The sequence below is a fragment of the Taudactylus pleione genome, unplaced genomic scaffold (assembly GCF_031769625.1).
Source record: "Taudactylus pleione unplaced genomic scaffold, aTauple2 ptg001431l, whole genome shotgun sequence".
Lineage (NCBI taxonomy): Eukaryota > Metazoa > Chordata > Amphibia > Anura > Myobatrachidae > Taudactylus > Taudactylus pleione.
The window spans coordinates 872,026-894,031 of NW_028285830.1; the positions used below are offsets into that span (position 1 = coordinate 872,026).

Here is a 22,006-nt window from a genome sequence, read left to right on the forward strand (position 1 = left end):
TTACACTACACTGGGGGCTTCCTGCTTCAGTACAGAGCTAATTCCATACTGTAGGTGTATTCCCTTCCCTTACACTACACTGGGGGCTTCCTGCTTCAGTACAGAGCTAATTCCATACTGTAGGTGTATTCCCTTCCCTTACACTACACTGGGGGCTTCCTGCTTCAGTACAGAGATAATTCCATACTGTATGTGTATCACCTTCCCTTACACTACACTGGGGGCTTCCTGCTGGATACTGTAGATTTATAAACACTAAATGGTAACACCATGTCATATTGCGTTCCAGGAAAACTGAAAACTTCCTCTTTAACACGTAGAATAAAAAAGGTAACATTTCAGAAATCTCTTAGCAAGTCCCTTATCGTAATCTCTTTATTCTCACAGATAGGGTCATATTTAAACAAGTGTAATCACAATCTCCATTAACACTACAATAATCACATTTTTCAAACACTCGAAAATCCTAGTTTCAGTTTAAAACAATTTTGTTAGAATTCTAACATATGTTTAATAAGACTAAACAGGAGAATTAAATAAAATATCAACGTTACACTCTTTGGGCTCGATTCTATTCTGCGCGAAGTGAATAACGCCGGGAATCGGCTCCCGGAGCTATTCAATTCAGCGCGCTGCTATGCCCGACTAAGGATTTCTTCTCGGACCCCTCCGGGGATGCGAGCAGAAATCCGAGAAAAGTCCAGGCATGAGGCCGTTTTCTGCCATTCGCGCCTGGAAAACAGTATCGCGCCGGGAAGTTAGGTCGGGGAATGGCCGCTCTCGTGCCTTAAACAGGGTGTTTAGTCGCGACAACGGGCATTCTCTGACTAAAACCTGCGTAGAATTGAATAGCTCCTGGCGCTATTTACATCGCGGGCAATTGAATCGAGCCGTTTGATTTCCACATTAAAGTGACCCCTTTGCGTACACCCAGGGGAGGGAGCCGTTCCAGCCTATAAAGCCGGCTTGTGTCATCGGCTCCAGTGACTGGCTAGGCCGCCATTACTGCGGGTGTGACGGGAACACTGTAAAGTCACTTTCTTCATGATAAAATATATATTCATGTGACTACAAGAAAACGTTGCAAGTGATTTAGAAATGTCAGCAACAAGTTGGCTTTCCACTTCCTAAGACAGACTGAGTGATCGCTCATATTGTCTGTGTGATACTAGGACCACTGGATGTAGGTGATAAATTAGGCTTTTTGTGAGTGAGAATTTAAGGCGTTGTTTATGATGATTAGTAATTAGGTGAGTTACCATTGGTTAGGGAGTATCACTGACACCCAGTGTTAGTAGCTCAGTGGTAGATTGTCGGGTTATAGGGCGATCTGTGTGGCTGCAGCTTGTGCCATGGCCACTTACACGGGGCTAAGTCTGTACACTCAGAGCTCAGATGACTTATTGATCAGTAGGGAGCAGCAGGTCAGGCAACCGTCAACTTTGGCCAACTCCGAATTTGCCACAGGGATCAGCATGTGCTCCTTCAGCTTCTCAAACACCTACAAGAAGAGTAACATAAATGCAGAACAATCAGTAACAGGTATTAGTGTATAACACACATCTCAGGTTTCCAGTATATTTCACTTTTAGCCCCTTTCCCAATTTGGGTGATCAGTCAACAGAGCGTAGGGCACAGATGGGCAGAGCATAGAGCACAGATGGGCAGAGCATAGAGCACAGATGGGCAGAGCATAGAGCGCAGATGGGCAGAGCACAGAGCACAGATGGGCAGAGCACAGAGCACAGGTGAGCAGAGCACAGAGCACAGATGGGAACAGCATAGAGCGCAGATGGGCAGAGCATAGAGCACAGCATAGAGCACAGATGAGCAGAGCATAGAGCACAGGTGAGCAGAGCAAAGAGCACAGATTAGCAGAGTATAGAGGACAGATGAGCAGAGCATAGAGCACAGCATAGAGCACAGGTGAGCAGAGCAAAGAGCACAGATTAGCAGAGCATAGAGGACAGATGGGAGGAGCATAGAGCACAGATGGGCACAGCATAGAGCGCAGATGGGCAGAGCATAGAGCACAGCATAGAGCACAGGTGAGCAGAGCATAGAGCACAGATGAGCAGAGCATAGAGCACAGGTGAGCAGAGCAAAGAGCACAGATTAGCAGAGTATAGAGGACAGATGAGCAGAGCATAGAGCACAGATGGACAGAGCATAGAGCACAGATGAGCAGAGCATAGAGCACAGATGAGCAGAGCATAGAGCACAGATGGGCAGAGCATAGAGCACAGATGGACAAAGCATAGAGCACAGATGGGCAGAGCATAGAGCACAGATGGACATAGCATAGAGCACAGATGGACAAAGCATAGAGCACAGATGGGCAGAGCATAGAGCACAGATGGGCAGAGCATAGAGCACAGATGGACAAAGCATAGAGCACAGATGGGCAGAGCATAGAGCACAGATGGGCAGAGCATAGAGAGCAGATGGGCAGAGCAGAGAGTGCAGATGGGCAGAGCATAGAGCACAGATGGACAAAGCATAGAGCGCAGATGGGCAGAGCAGAGAGCGCAGATGGGCAGAGCATAGAGCACAGATGGACAGAGCATAGAGGACAGATGGGAGGAGCATAGAGCACAGATGAGCAGAGCATAGAGCACAGGTGAGCAGAGCATAGAGCACAGATTAGCAGAGCATAGAGGACAGATGAGCAGAGCATAGTGCGCAGATGGGCAGAGCATAGAGCACAGATGAGCAGAGCATAGAGCACAGATGAGCAGAGCATAGAGCACAGATTAGCAGAGCATAGAGGACAGATGAGCAGAGCATAGAGCACAGATGGACAGAGCATAGAGCACAGATGGGCAGAGCATAGAGCGCAGATGGGCAGAGCATAGAATACAGATGGACAGAGCATAGAGCACAGATGAGCAGAGCATAGAACACAGATGGGCAGAGCATAGAGCACAGATGAGCAGAGCATAGAGCACAGATGGGCAGAGCATAGAGCGCAGATGGGCACAGCATAGAGCGCAGATGAGCAGAGCATAGAGCGCAGATGGGCAGAGCATAGAGCGCAGATGGGCACAGCATAGAGCACAGATGAGCAGAGCATAGAGCACAGATGGGCAGAGCATAGAGCGCAGATGGGCACAGCATAGAGCACAGGTGAGCAGAGCATAGAGCACAGGTGAGCAGAGCATAGAGCACAGATTAGCAGAGCATAGAGGACAGATGAGCAGAGCATAGAGCACAGATGGACAGAGCATAGAGCACAGATGAGCAGAGCATAGAGCACAGATGAGCAGAGCATAGAACACAGATGGGCAGAGCATAGAGCACAGATGGACAAAGCATAGAGCACAGATGGGCAGAGCATAGAGCGCAGATGGGCAGAGCAAAGAGCGCAGATGAGCAGAGCATAGAGCACAGATGGGCAGAGCATAGAGCACAGATGGGCAGTGCATAGAGCACAGATGGGCAGAGCATAGAGCACAGATAGGCAGAGCATAGAGCACAGATGGACATAGCCATGTCACGTTGCACCACGCGCCCTATATCTTATATACAGACATATATTATAAAGCATTATGCCTGGCTGTATTATTAGGCAGAATCATGACTGTATAACCAACCTTCCCGCTTTCTGGAAACTCCTCGGGGGCTCGGTGCAGAAGTACGTTTCCTTTGCCAGGAATGTTTAAGTAGATGCAATTCGCAGCCGCGTCATCGGGGACGGTCAGCTTGTCGTAGCGGTGGTCGCTCATCTGCTGCATGGTCTGTAAGATATCACACAGGAACAATTGTCCTTAGTTACTACAGGGCGACAACAGAAGGGTATCTATGGTCTGCACTGAAACCAAAATGTAAAGGAGTACATCAGCCAGGCACAGGTGTACAGCACCCAGGCACAGGTGTACATGACCCAGGCACAGGTGTACATCGCCCAGGCACAGGTGTACATGGCCCAGGCACAGGTGTACAGCACCCAGGCACAGGTGTACAGCACCCAGGCACAGGTGTACATGACCCAGGCACAGGTGTACATGGCCCAGGCACAGGTGTACAGCACCCAGGCACAGATGTACATGACCCAGGCACAGGTGTACATGACCCAGGCACAGGTGTACATGGCCCAGGCACAGGTGTACATGGCCCAGGCACAGGTGTACATGACCCAGGCACAGGTGTACATGACCCAGGCACAGGTGTACATCGCCCAGGCACAGGTGTACAGCTCCCAGGCACAGGGGTACATGACCCAGGCACAGGGGTACATGACCCAGGCACAGGGGTACGTGACCCAGGCACAGGTGTACGTGACCCAGGCACAGGTGTACGTGACCCAGGCACAGGTGTACGTGACCCAGGCACAGGTGTACGTGACCCAGGCACAGGTGTACAGCACCCAGGCACAGGTGTACGGCACCCAGGCACAGCTGTACGGCACCCAGGCACAGGTGTACCGCACCCAGGCACAGGTGTACATGACCCAGGCACAGGTGTACATCGCCCAGGCACAGGTGTACATCGCCCAGGCACAGGTGTACATCGCCCAGGCACAGGTGTACATCTCCCAGGCACAGGTGTACATGACCCAGGCACAGGTGTACATGACCCAGGCACAGGTGTACATGACCCAGGCACAGGTGTACATCGCCCAGGCACAGGTGTACATGACCCAGGCATAGGTGTACGTGACCTAGGCACAGGTGTACATCACCCAGGCACAGGTGTACATGACCCAGGCACAGGTGTACATCGCCCAGGCACAGGTGTACATGACCCAGGCACAGGTGTACCTGACCAAGGCACAGGTGTACGTGACCCAGGCACAGGTGTACGTGACCCAGGCACAGGTGTACGTGACCCAGGCACAGGTGTACGTGACCCAGGCACAGGTGTACGTGACCCAGGCACAGGTGTACGTGACCCAGGCACAGGTGTACAGCACCCAGGCACAGGTGTACATCACCCAGGCACAGGTGTACATCACCCAGGCACAGGTGTACATGACCCAGGCACAGGTGTACATGACCCAGGCACAGGTGTACATCGCCCAGGCACAGGTGTACATCGCCCAGGCACAGGTGTACATCGCCCAGGCACAGGTGTACATGACCCAGGCACAGGTGTACATGACCCAGGCACAGGTGTAGCTGCTGAACCGATATTAATGTCAATGCAAGCTATCACCTCACTCGTGCCTCATGCCTTAGAAGCAGAGAGCGACTGGTGCACGTTAGATAACTGCAATGAGGACTTTGCATGACAGAAGTCTGCACAGGGCAATACTGACAACATTGAGATGTCTAGGACTGAACACACATACATATATACATACATATATATATACATATATATATATATTGTGATAGGATTACTGGTAAAGTGGTCTGTGGCAGGTACATTTGTCCCAGATTCCTGTCTTTTGTGTTTTAAACCCCCAGGAGAAAGTCTGCAGTGTAGCAGGCTTGAGTTTCGGCTTTTTGAAAAGCCGGTTTGGGACCTGGGGGTTGTGGGTGAGAGGAGAGGGAGGGCTCCACCCACGGCCACTCCAGGTTTTGGTTCTCGCAGCCTGGTAACACCTGAGAGTGGCCAATATAAGCCTAGTGTGTTTAGGGCTGATTGTCTCACCTGGGAGAACAGACAGGGAGTTTGCTCAGAGACACTTGGAAAACCTAAACTGTAAGTGTTGTGCTGTGCTTTTGTTGCTGGTGAGGGTATTAGGCCCTGCCAGGTTCTGGTAGTGAGGGAACTACTTGTGAAGTTAGTGCCCCGACAGGGCTATTATTTATGTTTATGTTTTTTTATGTTGTTTCTGGTATTGTACAATAAAGACTGGCGCTGACCAGCTTGTACTTGCATCCAGACTGGTGTGCTGCTTCCCTGCTGCTGTGTGTGTGTGTAAGGAAGGAGTCCTCTACCCAGGAGAGGGACCCCCTAACCTAACTGTGTCACAATATGGTGGAGAATGCGGGCACCCACACACACTGAAGTTGCAGCAAGAGGAAAACTTTCCATTTAAAAATTAAAGGGACAGACACCCAATTTGTGAGTGTGGAAATAACACTGTGTCCTTGGAGTCCCATAGAGGAGGCGTCAGCTAATGCTCAGAGAGGCAAGGTTCAGCTTCCAACCTACACCCCGGGACAAAATGGAGGACATTATTAAGGCCTTGCTCCAAGCTACAGCAGCTCAGCAGGAGACTAACAGACTTCAACAGGTCGCCATTGAGGAAACCCGCCAGGCCTTAGCGGAAAACAGCCAGGCCATAAAAGAGGTGTTACAGCACCTGGTCGCCCGGCCCAGAGATGTTACTACTGGTCCTCCCACCACCACTCACTCCATACGAGCCAGTCACTTCCTCCAAAAGATGACTTCGGGCGATGATGTGGAGGCCTATCTCGCCGCATTTGAAAGAACGGCCGAAAGGGAGAGTTGGCCCAAGGAGCAGTGGGCAAGTCTGGTGGCACCTTTTTTGTCTGGGGAGCCACAAAAAGCATATTTCGACTAATGCCTGGCTGATGCCAAGGACTATAAAAAACTAAAACAGGAGATCCTAACTCGCTTGGGAGTCACCACCTTTGTTCGTGCCCAACGGGTCCACCGCTGGGAGATCCATAAGGACAAGCCTCCACGTTCACAGATGCATGACCTCGTCCATCTGTCCTCAAAATGGCTACAGCCCGAGACGCTGACGGGACCACAGATCGTGGAAAGGGTCGTGATGGACCGGTACCTGCGATCATTACCTGTGACTCTGCGCAAGTGGGTGAGCCATGCAGACCCTAAGTCCGCGGACCAGTTGGTCGAGCTGGTGGAGAGGTACGTGGCGGCTGAGGAGCTGATGAGTATGCCCCACCGAGCCCCGATGGCGCACCGGCGAACTCCCACAGACACTGGTAAGACTGTTCCAGGGGAGAAGGGTGTTGGGCGGTGGAATGTACCTAAGACTGAGGGTGTAGAACCTGGAGACAGGCCTGCCAGGCCGGGAAGGTTCTTGCCCTGTAAATGACTAGACATTAATATGATTCAGTGTTTCCGGTGTGGTGACTTCGGCCATATTTCCGCTAATTGTGCACTTACAACTGAACCTATGCAATGTGATACTGCTCATGTCTACCGCAGGGGGTCTTTCTTTGCACAGATAGCCTGTACGGCTGACCGGCAGGCTGTGACTGATAAGCACATGTGTGTACTCACTGTAGATGGCAACCGAGTAGAGGCACTGTTAGACTCTGGTAGCTTGGTGACACTTATAAAAGCTGAGGTGGTGAACCCCTTGCGGCGTGAGGGGAAAACTGTTGGTGTGACCTGCATACATGGGGATACTCGATATTATGTTACTGCCGAGGTGAACATCGAGACACCATGTGGTTCTGCTAAAGGGCCTGATTCAGAGCCGTTCGCTATTTGCGGTCGTTCGTTTAAAAACAAGGGGTGGCTATTCAAATGTTCCGTACGCACATTGCAGTCTGTTCACACCTCTAAGTCTGAACGAGCGTGCAAAACATACGCTCGTTTATTTGTTAAAAACGCCCCCTGGCCGCTCGCATCCTACGTCATGTCCGCTATTTATTAGATTAATCGAGTACATCGACCAGCGTATGAACTGCTCGCTATTCTTGTGGTTGGTGTTTGCTACCACAAATTTGCGAGCAGTTCTGGCTCTAAAATAACCCAGTGACGTGGTCAATGACGCTGCTGTTTTAAATATACACACCCATAAAACGCCCGTTTTGACCTTTAAGCACGCCTGCGTTCGGATCTCCACTCCCCATTTTCAAGCACCATCCCCTGTTACCACCCACATACGCCTCATTCTGTCACTCAAAATAGCAGGCACTCGCTATATAGCGTACAAACGATTTTCGGCCGCACTGACTGGTTCGCGCATGCGTACTAAAAACCGTACGCATGCGCAGATGTGCAAACATCGCTCGGAACGAGCGTACTGCCGCTAACGAGCGGCTCTGAATGAGGGCCATAGTTTCTGTAGGTTTGGTACATGGTCTGATGTACGATGCAATATTGGGGAGAGACTTTGCTCACTTCTGGAAGTTGTGGGAAAGCCGTTTAGTTCCAGAGGTGAACAACCCCGATCCATTTGAGAAGGTTGTCTATGTAGTGGAGGAGGGAGTTTCTTCTGAGGCAGAGTTATTCCCTTTTTCTACTATGATTGGCGAACTAGAGAATGCGGAGCGTGACAGTGGCCCGCCAACTGATGTGCCTCCCATTGAGGTGGGAAGTGTTGTTGGGCCAGGTGATCGTCTGCCTGATTTAGAGGTCAGAAGAGAGGTCTTTGCCGTGGAGCAGTTGAATGACCCTACTTTGGTAAAAGCCAGGGAGAATGTAAAAGTAGTTGATGGTAAACCCGTAGACCCTGATAGTCCTTTGTCCTATCCCCACATGGCAATGTGGCAGGATTTGTTATATCAGGTGACTAAGAAGGGGGAAGATGTTGTGGAACAACTAATAGTTCCCAAAGCCTACAGAAGAACAGTGTTGGATCTGGCCCATGGTCATATAACGGCAGGCCATCTAGGGGTAGAGAAAACCACTGAGCGAATAATACATATGTTTTTCTGGCCCGGGCTTCATAAAGAGGTATCTGACTTTTGCGCATCCTGCCCTGAGTGTCAGTATCATGCTCCCAGGCCACATTTTAAGGGTCCACTAGTTCCATTGCCTATCATAGAGGTGCCGTTTGAAAGAATAGCGATGGATTTGGTTGGACCCTTAATGAAGTCTGCCAGGGGACAGCAGTATATTCTGGTCATAATGGATTACGCTACCAGGTACCCGGAAGCGATCCCGTTGCGCAATACGTCAACCAAGACCATTGCCAGAGAGCTAGTTCATGTCTTTAGCAGGCTGGGTATACCTAAGGAGATACTCACTTACCCAGGGTACAAGCAGTGTTGGACTCCATCTATAAGGCAGGTTTGACAGCCAACCCAAAAAAGTGTTGTCTAGGCATGGAGGAAGTAAAATATCTGGGATACACCATTGGCAGAGGCCTGATAAAGCCTCAGCTCAATAAGGTTGATGCCATACAAAACTGGCCACGGCCTCTGAATAAGAAGCTGGTGAGAGCCTTCTTGGGAATTACGGGGTACTACAGGAGGTTTATACCCAACTTTGCCACCATGGCAGTACCACTGACTGACCTGACCAAAGGCAAACAAAAAGTCATGGTAGAATGGAGTCCTGAGGCAGAGAAAGCTTTTCAGGAGTTGAAAGTAGCGTTGTGTTCCCAACCAGTCCTGATGACTCCTAATTTTGAAAGGGAATTCATAGTACAAACCGATGCATCAGAAGTAGGTATAGGAGCGGTCCTGTCCCAGAACAAGGAGGGTGAGGAACACCCTATTTTCTATCTTAGCAGAAAGTTGAATGTACATGAGAGAAACTATGCCACAGTGGAGAAGGAGGCGTTGGCCATAAAGTGGGCGTTAGAGGCTCTCAGGTACTACTTGGTCGGAAGAAAGTTCAAATTGATCACTGACCATGCCCCTCTGAAGTGGATGTCTGAAAATAAGGACAGTAATGCGAGAATTACAAGATGGTTCTTGGCGTTACAAACTTTTAAATTTTCAGTGGAACACAGGCCAGGAAGCCAGCAGGCCAATGCTGACGCGTTGTCACGCGTTCATTGTTTGGGGGCTTCAGTTGTTCCGCCCCACAGGTCGAAACAAAGGGGGGGGGGATATGTGAAAGGATCACTGGTAAAGTGGTCTGTGGCAGGTACATTTGTCCCAGATTCCTGTCTTTTGTGTTTTAAACCCACAGGAGAAAGTATGCAGTATAGCAGGCTTGAGTTTCGGCTTTTTGAAAAGCCGATTTGGGACCTGGGGGTTGTGGGTGAGAGGAGAGGGAGGGCTCCACCCACGGCCACTCCAGGTTTTGGTTCTCGCAGCCTGGTAACAGGCGTGTTAGGGTTTCCACCTGAGAGTGGCCAATATAAGCCTAGTGTGTTGAGGGCTGATTGTCTCACCTGGGAGAGCAGGCAGGGAGTTTGCTCAAAGACACTTGAAAACCTATCTGTGAGTACTGTGCTGTGCTTTTGTTGCTGGTGAGGGTATTAGGCCCTGCCAGGTTCTGGTAGTGAGGGAACCACCTGTGAAGTTAGTGCCCCGACAGGGCTAGGATTTATGTTTATGTTTTCTTTATGTTGTTTCTGGTATTGTACAATAAAGACTGGCACCGACCAGCTTGTACTCGCATCCAGACTGGTGTGCTGCTTCCCTGCAGCTGTGTGTGTGTGTAAGGAAGGAGTCCTCTACCCAGGAGAGGGACCCCCTAACCTAACTGTGTCACTATATATATATATATATATATATATATATATATATTAGGGGTGAGTGGGTTCGGATTTACTCGGTTCTTATCGCCACTTTACCGCAAGTTCGGATTAGTTCGGATTTATTTTATTGGCTATCCAAAACACGTGATAGCCGATAACCAATAAAATGCCATGCTGAGAACCGAGTAAATCCGAACCCGCTAACCCCTAATAAATGCTACCTGTGGAGACAATTGATATATACACAAAAAGAAATACAGGTGCTCAACTCCAAACTAACTGATTGTGTATAAATAAATACATTTTTGCACTGAATAGAGGTTTTTGGTACACTCTTGGCCAATATTATGGACCTACCCACCGCATCCTCGTAACTTCTGTTCGGGTAGGTCCCTAACATACTAGGGTTCAAACCCAGAGCGCAGGACACCCCCAAACTACCCCAGCTAAGCCACCCCAGGGCACCGCCATAGTAAGAAAAGTGCAGTGTAAAAGAAATAGCTAAGAGCAGCCATTGCTGCATATAAACAATAAAAATAAAAAAAGTGAAATACATATATAAAAAACAGACAGTGAAACGTTAAAATGTGTTATAATGCGGTGCCCTGAAGCAGATCAACCAAAATAACCCAGAGGTCCCACGCCCCAAAAATAAACCAAAGCTGCAATACACAATCTAAATATTTGCAGGACTTCCCTATATTGTGCCTCTGAGTGGTGTATATATTACTATGCCAGACTCCATGCTGTAACCAATGTAATCAGGGGGCTAGTCTGAGTGGTGTGTATATTACTATGCCAGACTCCATGCTGTAACCAATGTAATCAGGGTGCTAGTCTGACTGGTGTGTATATTACTATGCCAGACTCCATGCTGTAACCAATGTAATCAGGGTGCTAGTCTGACTGGTGTGTATATTACTATGCCAGACTCCATGCTGTAACCAATGTAATCAGGGGGCTAGTCTGAGTGGTGTGTATATTACTATGCCAGACTCCGTGCTGTAACCAATGTAATAAGGGTGCTAGTCTGACTGGTGTGTATATTACTATGCCAGGCTCCATGCTCTAACCAATGTAATAAGGGTGCTAGTCTGAGTGATGTGTATATTACTATGCCAGACTCCACGCTGTAACCAATGTAATCAGGGTGCTAATCTGAGTGGTGTGTATATTACTATGCCAGACTCCACGCTGTAACCAATGTAATAAGGGTGCTAGTCTGAGTGGTGTGTATATTACTATGCCAGACTCCATGCTGTAACCAATGTAATCAGGGTGCTAGTCTGAGTGGTGTGTATATTACTATGCCAGACTCCATGCTGTAACCAATGTAATCAGGGTGCTAGTCTGAGTGGTGTGTATATTACTATGCCAGACTCCATGATGTAACCAATGTAATCAGGGTGCTAGTCTGATTGGTGTGTATATTACTATGCCAGACTCCATGCTGTAACCAATGTAATCAGGGTGCTAGTCTGAGTGGTGTGTATATTACTATGCCAGTCTCCATGCTGTAACCAATGTAATCAGGGGGCTAGTCTGAGTGGTGTGTATATTACTATGCCAGACTCCATGCTGTAACCAATGTAATCAGGGTGCTAGTCTGAGTGGTGTGTATATTACTATGCCAGACTCCATGCTGTAACCAATGTAATCAGGGTGCTAGTCTGAGTGGTGTGTATATTACTATGCCAGACTCCATGCTGTAACCAATGTAATCAGGGTGCTAGTCTGACTGGTGTGTATATTACTATGCCAGACTCCATGCTGTAACCAATGTAATCAGGGTGCTAGTCTGACTGGTGTGTATATTACTATGCCAGACTCCATGCTGTAACCAATGTAATAAGGGTGCTAGTCTGACTGGTGTGTATATTACTATGCCAGACTCCATGCTGTAACCAATGTAATAAGGGTGCTAGTCTGACTGGTGTGTATATTACTATGCCAGACTCCGTGCTGTAACCAATGTAATAAGGGTGCTAGTCTGACTGGTGTGTATATTACTATGCCAGGCTCCATGCTCTAACCAATGTAATAAGGGTGCTAGTCTGAGTGATGTGTATATTACTATGCCAGACTCCACGCTGTAACCAATGTAATCAGGGTGCTAATCTGAGTGGTGTGTATATTACTATGCCAGACTCCATGCTGTAACCAATGTAATAAGGGTGCTAGTCTGAGTGGTGTGTATATTACTATGCCAGACTCCATGCTGTAACCAATGTAATCAGGGTGCTAGTCTGAGTGGTGTGTATATTACTATGCCAGACTCCATGCTGTAACCAATGTAATAAGGGTGCTAGTCTGACTGGTGTGTATATTACTATGCCAGACTCCATGCTGTAACCAATGTAATCAGGGTGCTAGTCTGACTGGTGTGTATATTACTATGCCAGACTCCATGCTGTAACCAATGTAATAAGGGTGCTAGTCTGACTGGTGTGTATATTACTATGCCAGACTCCATGCTGTAACCAATGTAATAAGGGTGCTAGTCTGACTGGTGTGTATATTACTATGCCAGACTCCATGCTGTAACCAATGTAATAAGGGTGCTAGTCTGACTGGTGTGTATATTACTATGCCAGACTCCATGCTCTAACCAATGTAATAAGGGTGCTAGTCTGAGTGATGTGTATATTACTATGCCAGGCTCCATGCTGTAACCAATGTAATCAGGGTGCTAATCTGAGTGGTGTGTATATTACTATGCCAGACTCCATGCTGTAACCAATGTAATAAGGGTGCTAGTCTGAGTGGTGTGTATATTACTATGCCAGACTCCATGCTGTAACCAATGTAATAAGGGTGCTAGTCTGAGTGGTGTGTATATTACTATGCCAGACTCCATGCTGTAACCAATGTAATCAGGGTGCTAGTCTGAGTGGTGTGTATATTACTATGCCAGACTCCATGCTGTAACCAATGTAATAAGGGTGCTAGTCTGACTGGTGTGTATATTACTATGCCAGACTCCATGCTGTAACCAATGTAATAAGGGTGCTAGTCTGACTGGTGTGTATATTACTATGCCAGACTCCATGCTGTAACCAATGTAATCAGGGTGCTAGTCTGAGTGGTGTGTATATTACTATGCCAGACTCCGTGCTGTAACCAATGTAATCAGGGTGCTAGTCTGACTGGTGTGTATATTACTATGCCAGACTCCATGCTGTAACCAATGTAATCAGGGTGCTAGTCTGACTGGTGTGTATATTACTATGCCAGACTCCATGCTGTAACCAATGTAATAAGGGTGCTAATCTGAGTGGTGTGTATATTACTATGCCAGACTCCATGCTGTAACCAATGTAATAAGGGTGCTAATCTGAGTGGTGTGTATATTACTATGCCAGACTCCATGCTGTAACCAATGTAATAAGGGTGCTAGTCTGAGTGGTGTGTATATTACTATGCCAGACTCCATGCTGTAACCAATGTAATCAGGGTGCTAGTCTGACTGGTGTGTATATTACTATGCCAGACTCCATGCTGTAACCAATGTAATAAGGGTGCTAGTCTGAGTGGTGTGTATATTACTATGCCAGACTCCATGCTGTAACCAATGTAATCAGGGGGCTAGTCTGACTGGTGTGTATATTACTATGCCAGACTCCATGCTGTAACCAATGTAATCAGGGTGCTAGTCTGACTGGTGTGTATATTACTATGCCAGACTCCATGCTGTAACCAATGTAATAAGGGTGCTAGTCTGACTGGTGTGTATATTACTATGCCAGACTCCATGCTGTAACCAATGTAATAAGGGTGCTAGTCTGAGTGGTGTGTATATTACTATGCCAGACTCCATGCTGTAACCAATGTAATCAGGGCGCTAGTCTGACTGGTGTGTATATTACTATGCCAGACTCCGTGCTGTAACCAATGTAATAAGGGTGCTAGTCTGACTGGTGTGTATATTACTATGCCAGGCTCCATGCTCTAACCAATGTAATAAGGGTGCTAGTCTGAGTGATGTGTATATTACTATGCCAGACTCCACGCTGTAACCAATGTAATCAGGGTGCTAATCTGAGTGGTGTGTATATTACTATGCCAGACTCCATGCTGTAACCAATGTAATAAGGGTGCTAGTCTGAGTGGTGTGTATATTACTATGCCAGACTCCATGCTGTAACCAATGTAATCAGGGTGCTAGTCTGAGTGGTGTGTATATTACTATGCCAGACTCCATGCTGTAACCAATGTAATCAGGGTGCTAGTCTGAGTGGTGTGTATATTACTATGCCAGACTCCATGATGTAACCAATGTAATCAGGGTGCTAGTCTGATTGGTGTGTATATTACTATGCCAGACTCCATGCTGTAACCAATGTAATAAGGGTGCTAGTCTGACTGGTGTGTATATTACTATGCCAGACTCCATGCTGTAACCAATGTAATCAGGGTGCTAGTCTGAGTGGTGTGTATATTACTATGCCAGACTCCATGCTGTAACCAATGTAATCAGGGTGCTAGTCTGAGTGGTGTGTATATTACTATGCCAGACTCCGTGCTGTAACCAATGTAATCAGGGTGCTAGTCTGACTGGTGTGTATATTACTATGCCAGACTCCATGCTGTAACCAATGTAATAAGGGTGCTAGTCTGAGTGGTGTGTATATTACTATGCCAGACTCCATGCTGTAACCAATGTAATCAGGGTGCTAGTCTGACTGGTGTGTATATTACTATGCCAGACTCCATGCTGTAACCAATGTAATCAGGGTGCTAGTCTGAGTGGTGTGTATATTACTATGCCAGACTACATGCTGTAACCAATGTAATCAGGGTGCTAGTCTGAGTGGTGTGTATATTACTATGCCAGACTCCATGCTGTAACCAATGTAATAAGGGTGCTAGTCTGACTGGTGTGTATATTACTATGCCAGACTCCATGCTGTAACCAATGTAATCAGGGGGCTAGTCTGAGTGGTGTGTATATTACTATGCCAGACTCCATGCTCTAACCAATGTAATAAGGGTGCTAGTCTGACTGGTGTGTGTATTACTATGCCAGACTCCATGCTGTAACCAATGTAATCAGGGGGCTAGTCTGAGTGGTGTGTATATTACTATGCCAGACTCCATGCTCTAACCAATGTAATCAGGGTGCTAGTCTGACTGGTGTGTATATTACTATGCCAGACTCCATGCTGTAACCAATGTAATCAGGGGGCTAGTCTGACTGGTGTGTATATTACTATGCCAGACTCCATGCTGTAACCAATGTAATCAGGGTGCTAGTCTGAGTGGTGTATATATTACTATGCCAGACTCCACGCTGTTACCAATGTAATCAGGGCGCTAGTCTGAGTGGTGTGTGTATTACTATGCCAGACTCCACGCTGTAACCAATGTAATCAGGGTGCTAGTCGGAGTGGTGTGTATATTACTATGCCAGACTCCATGCTGTAACCAATGTAATAAGGGTGCTAATCTGAGTGGTGTGTATATTACTATGCCAGACTCCATGCTGTAACCAATGTAATAAGGGTGCTAGTCTGAGTGGTGTGTATATTACTATGCCAGACTCCATGCTGTAACCAATGTAATCAGGGTGCTAGTCTGACTGGTGTGTATATTACTATGCCAGACTCCATGCTGTAACCAATGTAATCAGGGTGCTAGTCTGAGTGGTGTGTATATTACTATGCCAGACTCCATGCTGTAACCAATGTAATCAGGGTGCTAGTCTGAGTGGTGTGTATATTACTATGCCAGACTCCATGCTGTAACCAATGTAATAAGGGTGCTAGTCTGACTGGTGTGTATATTACTATGCCAGACTCCATGCTGTAACCAATGTAATCAGGGTGCTAGTCTGAGTGGTGTGTATATTACTATGCCAGACTCCATGCTGTAACCAATGTAATCAGGGTGCTAGTCTGAGTGGTGTGTATATTACTATGCCAGACTCCATGCTGTAACCAATGTAATCAGGGTGCTAGTCTGACTGGTGTGTATATTACTATGCCAGACTCCATGCTGTAACCAATGTAATCAGGGTGCTAGTCTGACTGGTGTGTATATTACTATGCCAGACTCCATGCTGTAACCAATGTAATCAGGGTGCTAGTCTGACTGGTGTGTATATTACTATGCCAGACTCCATGCTGTAACCAATGTAATCAGGGTGCTAGTCTGACTGGTGTGTATATTACTATGCCAGACTCCATGCTGTAACCAATGTAATAAGGGTGCTAGTCTGAGTGGTGTGTATATTACTATGCCAGGCTCCATGCTGTAACCAATGTAATCAGGGTGCTAGTCTGAGTGGTGTGTATATTACTATGCCAGACTCCATGCTGTAACCAATGTAATCAGGGTGCTAGTCTGACTGGTGTGTATATTACTATGCCAGACTCCATGCTGTAACCAATGTAATCAGGGTGCTAGTCTGAGTGGTGTGTATATTACTATGCCAGACTCCATGCTGTAACCAATGTAATCAGGGTGCTAGTCTGAGTGGTGTGTATATTACTATGCCAGACTCCATGCTGTAACCAATGTAATAAGGTGCTAGTCTGACTGGTGTGTATATTACTATGCCAGACTCCATGCTGTAACCAATGTAATCAGGGTGCTAGTCTGACTGGTGTGTATATTACTATGCCAGACTCCATGCTGTAACCAATGTAATAAGGGTGCTAGTCTGAGTGGTGTGTATATTACTATGCCAGGCTCCATGCTGTAACCAATGTAATCAGGGTGCTAGTCTGAGTGGTGTGTATATTACTATGCCAGACTCCATGCTGTAACCAATGTAATAAGGTGCTAGTCTGAGTGGTGTGTATATTACTATGCCAGACTCCATGCTGTAACCAATGTAATCAGGGGGCTAGTCTGAGTGGTGTGTATATTACTATGCCAGACTCCATACTGTAACCAATGTAATCAGGGTGCTAGTCTGAGTGGTGTGTATATTACTATGCCAGACTCCATGCTGTAACCAATGTAATCAGGGTGCTAGTCTGACTGGTGTGTATATTACTATGCCAGACTCCATGCTGTAACCAATGTAATCAGGGTGCTAGTCTGACTGGTGTGTATATTACTATGCCAGACTCCATGCTGTAACCAATGTAATCAGGGTGCTAGTCTGAGTGGTGTGTATATTACTATGCCAGACTCCATGCTGTAACCAATGTAATAAGGGTGCTAGTCTGAGTGGTGTGTATATTACTATGCCAGTCTCCACGCTGTAACCAATGTAATCAGGGTGCTAGTCTGACTGGTGTGTATATTACTATGCCAGACTCCATGCTGTAACCAATGTAATCAGGGTGCTAGTCTGACTGGTGTGTATTACTATGCCAGACTCCATGCTGTAACCAATGTAATCAGGGTGCTAGTCTGACTGGTGTGTATTACTATGCCAGACTCCATGCTGTAACCAATGTAATCAGGGCGCTAGTCTGACTGGTGTGTATATTACTATGCCAGACTCCATGCTGTAACCAATGTAATCAGGGCGCTAGTCTGAGTGGTGTGTATATTACTATGCCAGACTCCGTGCTGTAACCAATGTAATCAGGGTGCTAGTCTGACTGTTGTGTATATTACTATGCCAGACTCCATGCTGTAACCAATGTAATCAGGGTGCTAGTCTGACTGGTGTGTATATTACTATACCAGACTCCATGCTGTAACCAATGTAATAAGGGTGCTAGTCTGACTGGTGTGTATATTACTATGCCAGACTCCATGCTGTAACCAATGTAATCAGGGTGCTAGTCTGATTGGTGTGTATATTACTATGCCAGACTCCATGCTGTAACCAATGTAATAAGGGTGCTAGTCTGACTGGTGTGTATATTACTATGCCAGACTCCATGCTGTAACCAATGTAATCAGGGTGCTAGTCTGACTGTTGTGTATATTACTATGCCAGACTCCATGCTGTAACCAATGTAATCAGGGTGCTAGTGTGACTGGTGTGTATTACTATGCCAGACTCCATGCTGTAACCAATGTAATCAGGGTGCTAGTCTGACTGGTGTGTATATTACTATGCCAGACTCCACGCTGTAACCAATGTAATCAGGGTGCTAGTCTGACTGGTGTGTATATTACTATGCCAGACTCCATGCTGTAACCAATGTAATAAGGGTGCTAGTCTGACTGGTGTGTATTACTATGCCAGACTCCATGCTGTAACCAATGTAATAAGGGTGCTAGTCTGACTGGTGTGTATATTACTATGCCAGACTCCATGCTGTAACCAATGTAATCAGGGTGCTAGTCTGAGTGGTGTGTATATTACTATGCCAGACTCCATGCTGTAACCAACGTAATCAGGGCGCTAGTCTGACTGGTGTGTATATTACTATGCCAGACTCCATGCTGTAACCAATGTAATCAGGGTGCTAGTCTGACTGGTGTGTATATTACTATGCCAGACTCCATGCTGTAATCAGGGTGCTAGTCTGAGTGGTGTGTATATTACTATGCCAGACTCCGTGCTGTAACCAATGTAATCAGGGTGCTAGTCTGACTGTTGTGTATATTACTATGCCAGACTCCATGCTGTAACCAATGTAATCAGGGTGCTAGTCTGAGTGGTGTGTATATTACTATGCCAGACTCCGTGCTGTAACCTATGTAATCAGGGTGCTAGTCTGAGTGGTGTGTATATTACTATGCCAGACTCCGTGCTGTAACCAATGTAATCAGGGTGCTAGTCTGAGTGGTGTGTATATTACTATGCCAGACTCCATGCTGTAACCAATGTAATAAGGGTGCTAGTCTGACTGGTGTGTATATTACTATGCCAGACTCCATGCTGTAACCAATGTAATAAGGGTGCTAGTCTGACTGGTGTGTGTATTACTATGCCAGACTCCATGCTGTAACCAATGTAATCAGGGTGCTAGTCTGATTGGTGTGTATATTACTATGCCAGACTCCATGCTGTAACCAATGTAATCAGGGTGCTAGTCTGATTGGTGTGTATATTACTATGCCAGACTCCATGCTGTACCCAATGTAATCAGGGTGCTAGTCTGACTGGTGTGTATATTACTATGCCAGACTCCATGCTGTACCCAATGTAATCAGGGTGCTAGTCTGATTGGTGTGTATATTACTATGCCAGACTCCATGCTGTAACCAATGTAATCAGGGTGCTAGTCTGATTGGTGTGTATATTACTATGCCAGACTCCATGCTGTAACCAATGTAATCAGGGTGCTAGTCTGACTGGTGTGTATATTACTATGCCAGTCTCCATGCTGTACCCAATGTAATAAGGGTGCTAGTCTGACTGGTGTGTATATTACTATGCCAGACTCCATGCTGTAACCAATGTAATCAGGGTGCTAGTCTGAGTGGTGTGTATATTACTATGCCAGACTCCATGCTGTAACCAATGTAATCAGGGTGCTAGTCTGACTGGTGTGTATATTACTATGCCAGACTCCATGCTGTAACCAATGTAATCAGGGTGCTAGTCTGATTGGTGTGTATATTACTATGCCAGACTCCATGATGTAACCAATGTAATCAGGGGGCTAGTCTGACTGGTGTGTATATTACTATGCCAGTCTCCATGCTGTACCCAATGTAATAAGGGTGCTAGTCTGACTGGTGTGTATATTACTATGCCAGACTCCATGCTGTAACCAATGTAATCAGGGTGCTAGTCTGAGTGGTGTGTATATTACTATGCCAGACTCCATGCTGTAACCAATGTAATCAGGGTGCTAGTCTGAGTGGTGTGTATATTACTATGCCAGACTCCATGCTGTAACCAATGTAATCAGGGTGCTAGTCTGACTGGTGTGTGTATTACTATGCCAGACTCCATGCTGTAACCAATGTAATCAGGGTGCTAGTCTGAGTGGTGTGTGTATTACTATGCCAGACTCCATGCTGTAACCAATGTAATCAGGGTGCTAGTCTGATTGGTGTGTATATTACTATGCCAGACTCCATGCTGTAACCAATGTAATCATGGTGCTAGTCTGACTGGTGTGTATATTACTATGCCAGACTCCATGCTGTAACCAATGTAATCAGGGTGCTAGTCTGAGTGGTGTGTATATTACTATGCCAGACTCCATGCTGTAACCAATGTAATCAGGGTGCTAGTCTGACTGGTGTGTATATTACTATGCCAGTCTCCATGCTGTAACCAATGTAATCAGGGTGCTAGTCTGACTGGTGTGTATATTACTATGCCAGTCTCCATGCTGTAACCAATGTAATAAGGGTGCTAGTCTGAGTGGTGTGTATATTACTATGCCAGACTCCATGCTGTAACCAATGTAATAAGGGTGCTAGTCTGAGTGGTGTGTATATTACTATGCCAGACTCCATGCTGTAACCAATGTAATCAGGGTGCTAGTCTGAGTGGTGTGTATATTACTATGCCAGACTCCATGCTGTAACCAATGTAATAAGGGTGCTAGTCTGAGTGGTGTATATATTACTATGCCAGACTCCACGCTGTTACCAATGTAATCAGGGCGCTAGTCTGAGTGGTGTGTGTATTACTATGCCAGACTCCACGCTGTAACCAATGTAATAAGGGTGCTAGTCTGAGTGGTGTGTATATTACTATGCCAGACTCCATGCTGTAACCAATGTAATCAGGGTGCTAGTCTGACTGGTGTGTATATTACTATGCCAGACTCCATGCTGTAACCAATGTAATAAGGGTGCTAATCTGAGTGGTGTGTATATTACTATGCCAGACTCCATGCTGTAACCAATGTAATAAGGGTGCTAGTCTGAGTGGTGTGTATATTACTATGCCAGACTCCATGCTGTAACCAATGTAATCAGGGTGCTAGTCTGAGTGGTGTGTATATTACTATGCCAGACTCCATGCTGTAACCAATGTAATCAGGGTGCTAGTCTGACTGGTGTGTATATTACTATGCCAGACTCCATGCTGTAACCAATGTAATCAGGGTGCTAGTCTGACTGGTGTGTATATTACTATGCCAGACTCCATGCTGTAACCAATGTAATCAGGGTGCTAGTCTGACTGGTGTGTATATTACTATGCCAGACTCCATGCTGTAACCAATGTAATAAGGGTGCTAGTCTGACTGGTGTGTATATTACTATGCCAGACTCCATGCTGTAACCAATGTAATCAGGGTGCTAGTCTGAGTGGTGTGTATATTACTATGCCAGACTCCATGCTGTAACCAATGTAATCAGGGTGCTAGTCTGAGTGGTGTGTATATTACTATGCCAGACTCCATGCTGTAACCAATGTAATCAGGGTGCTAGTCTGACTGGTGTGTATATTACTATGCCAGACTCCATGCTGTAACCAATGTAATAAGGGTGCTAGTCTGACTGGTGTGTATATTACTATGCCAGACTCCATGCTGTAACCAATGTAATAAGGGTGCTAGTCTGAGTGGTGTGTATATTACTATGCCAGACTCCATGCTGTAACCAATGTAATCAGGGTGCTAGTCTGAGTGGTGTGTATATTACTATGCCAGACTCCATGCTGTAACCAATGTAATCAGGGTGCTAGTCTGAGTGGTGTGTATATTACTATGCCAGACTCCATGCTGTAACCAATGTAATAAGGGTGCTAGTCTGACTGGTGTGTATATTACTATGCCAGACTCCATGCTGTAACCAATGTAATCAGGGTGCTAGTCTGAGTGGTGTGTATATTACTATGCCAGACTCCATGCTGTAACCAATGTAATAAGGGTGCTAGTCTGACTGGTGTGTATATTACTATGCCAGACTCCATGCTGT

The 22,006-nt window shown here is 46.5% G+C and overlaps 1 protein-coding gene across 1 annotated transcript in view; it reads right to left on the minus strand.

Annotated features, from left to right (window-relative positions):
- Positions 1-345: 345 nt before the first annotated feature.
- The window catches only part of DDAH1 (dimethylarginine dimethylaminohydrolase 1), a 187,022-nt gene continuing 165,361 nt past the window's right edge, over positions 346-22,006 (minus strand). The window contains exons 5-6 of the mRNA XM_088463705.1: positions 3,594-3,737; positions 346-1,501 (exon numbers count right to left, since the gene is read on the minus strand). Coding sequence (XP_088319831.1) covers positions 1,385-1,501; positions 3,594-3,737 — 261 coding nt within the window. The 3' untranslated portion in view covers positions 346-1,384. The remainder of the gene's footprint in view (positions 1,502-3,593; positions 3,738-22,006) is intronic.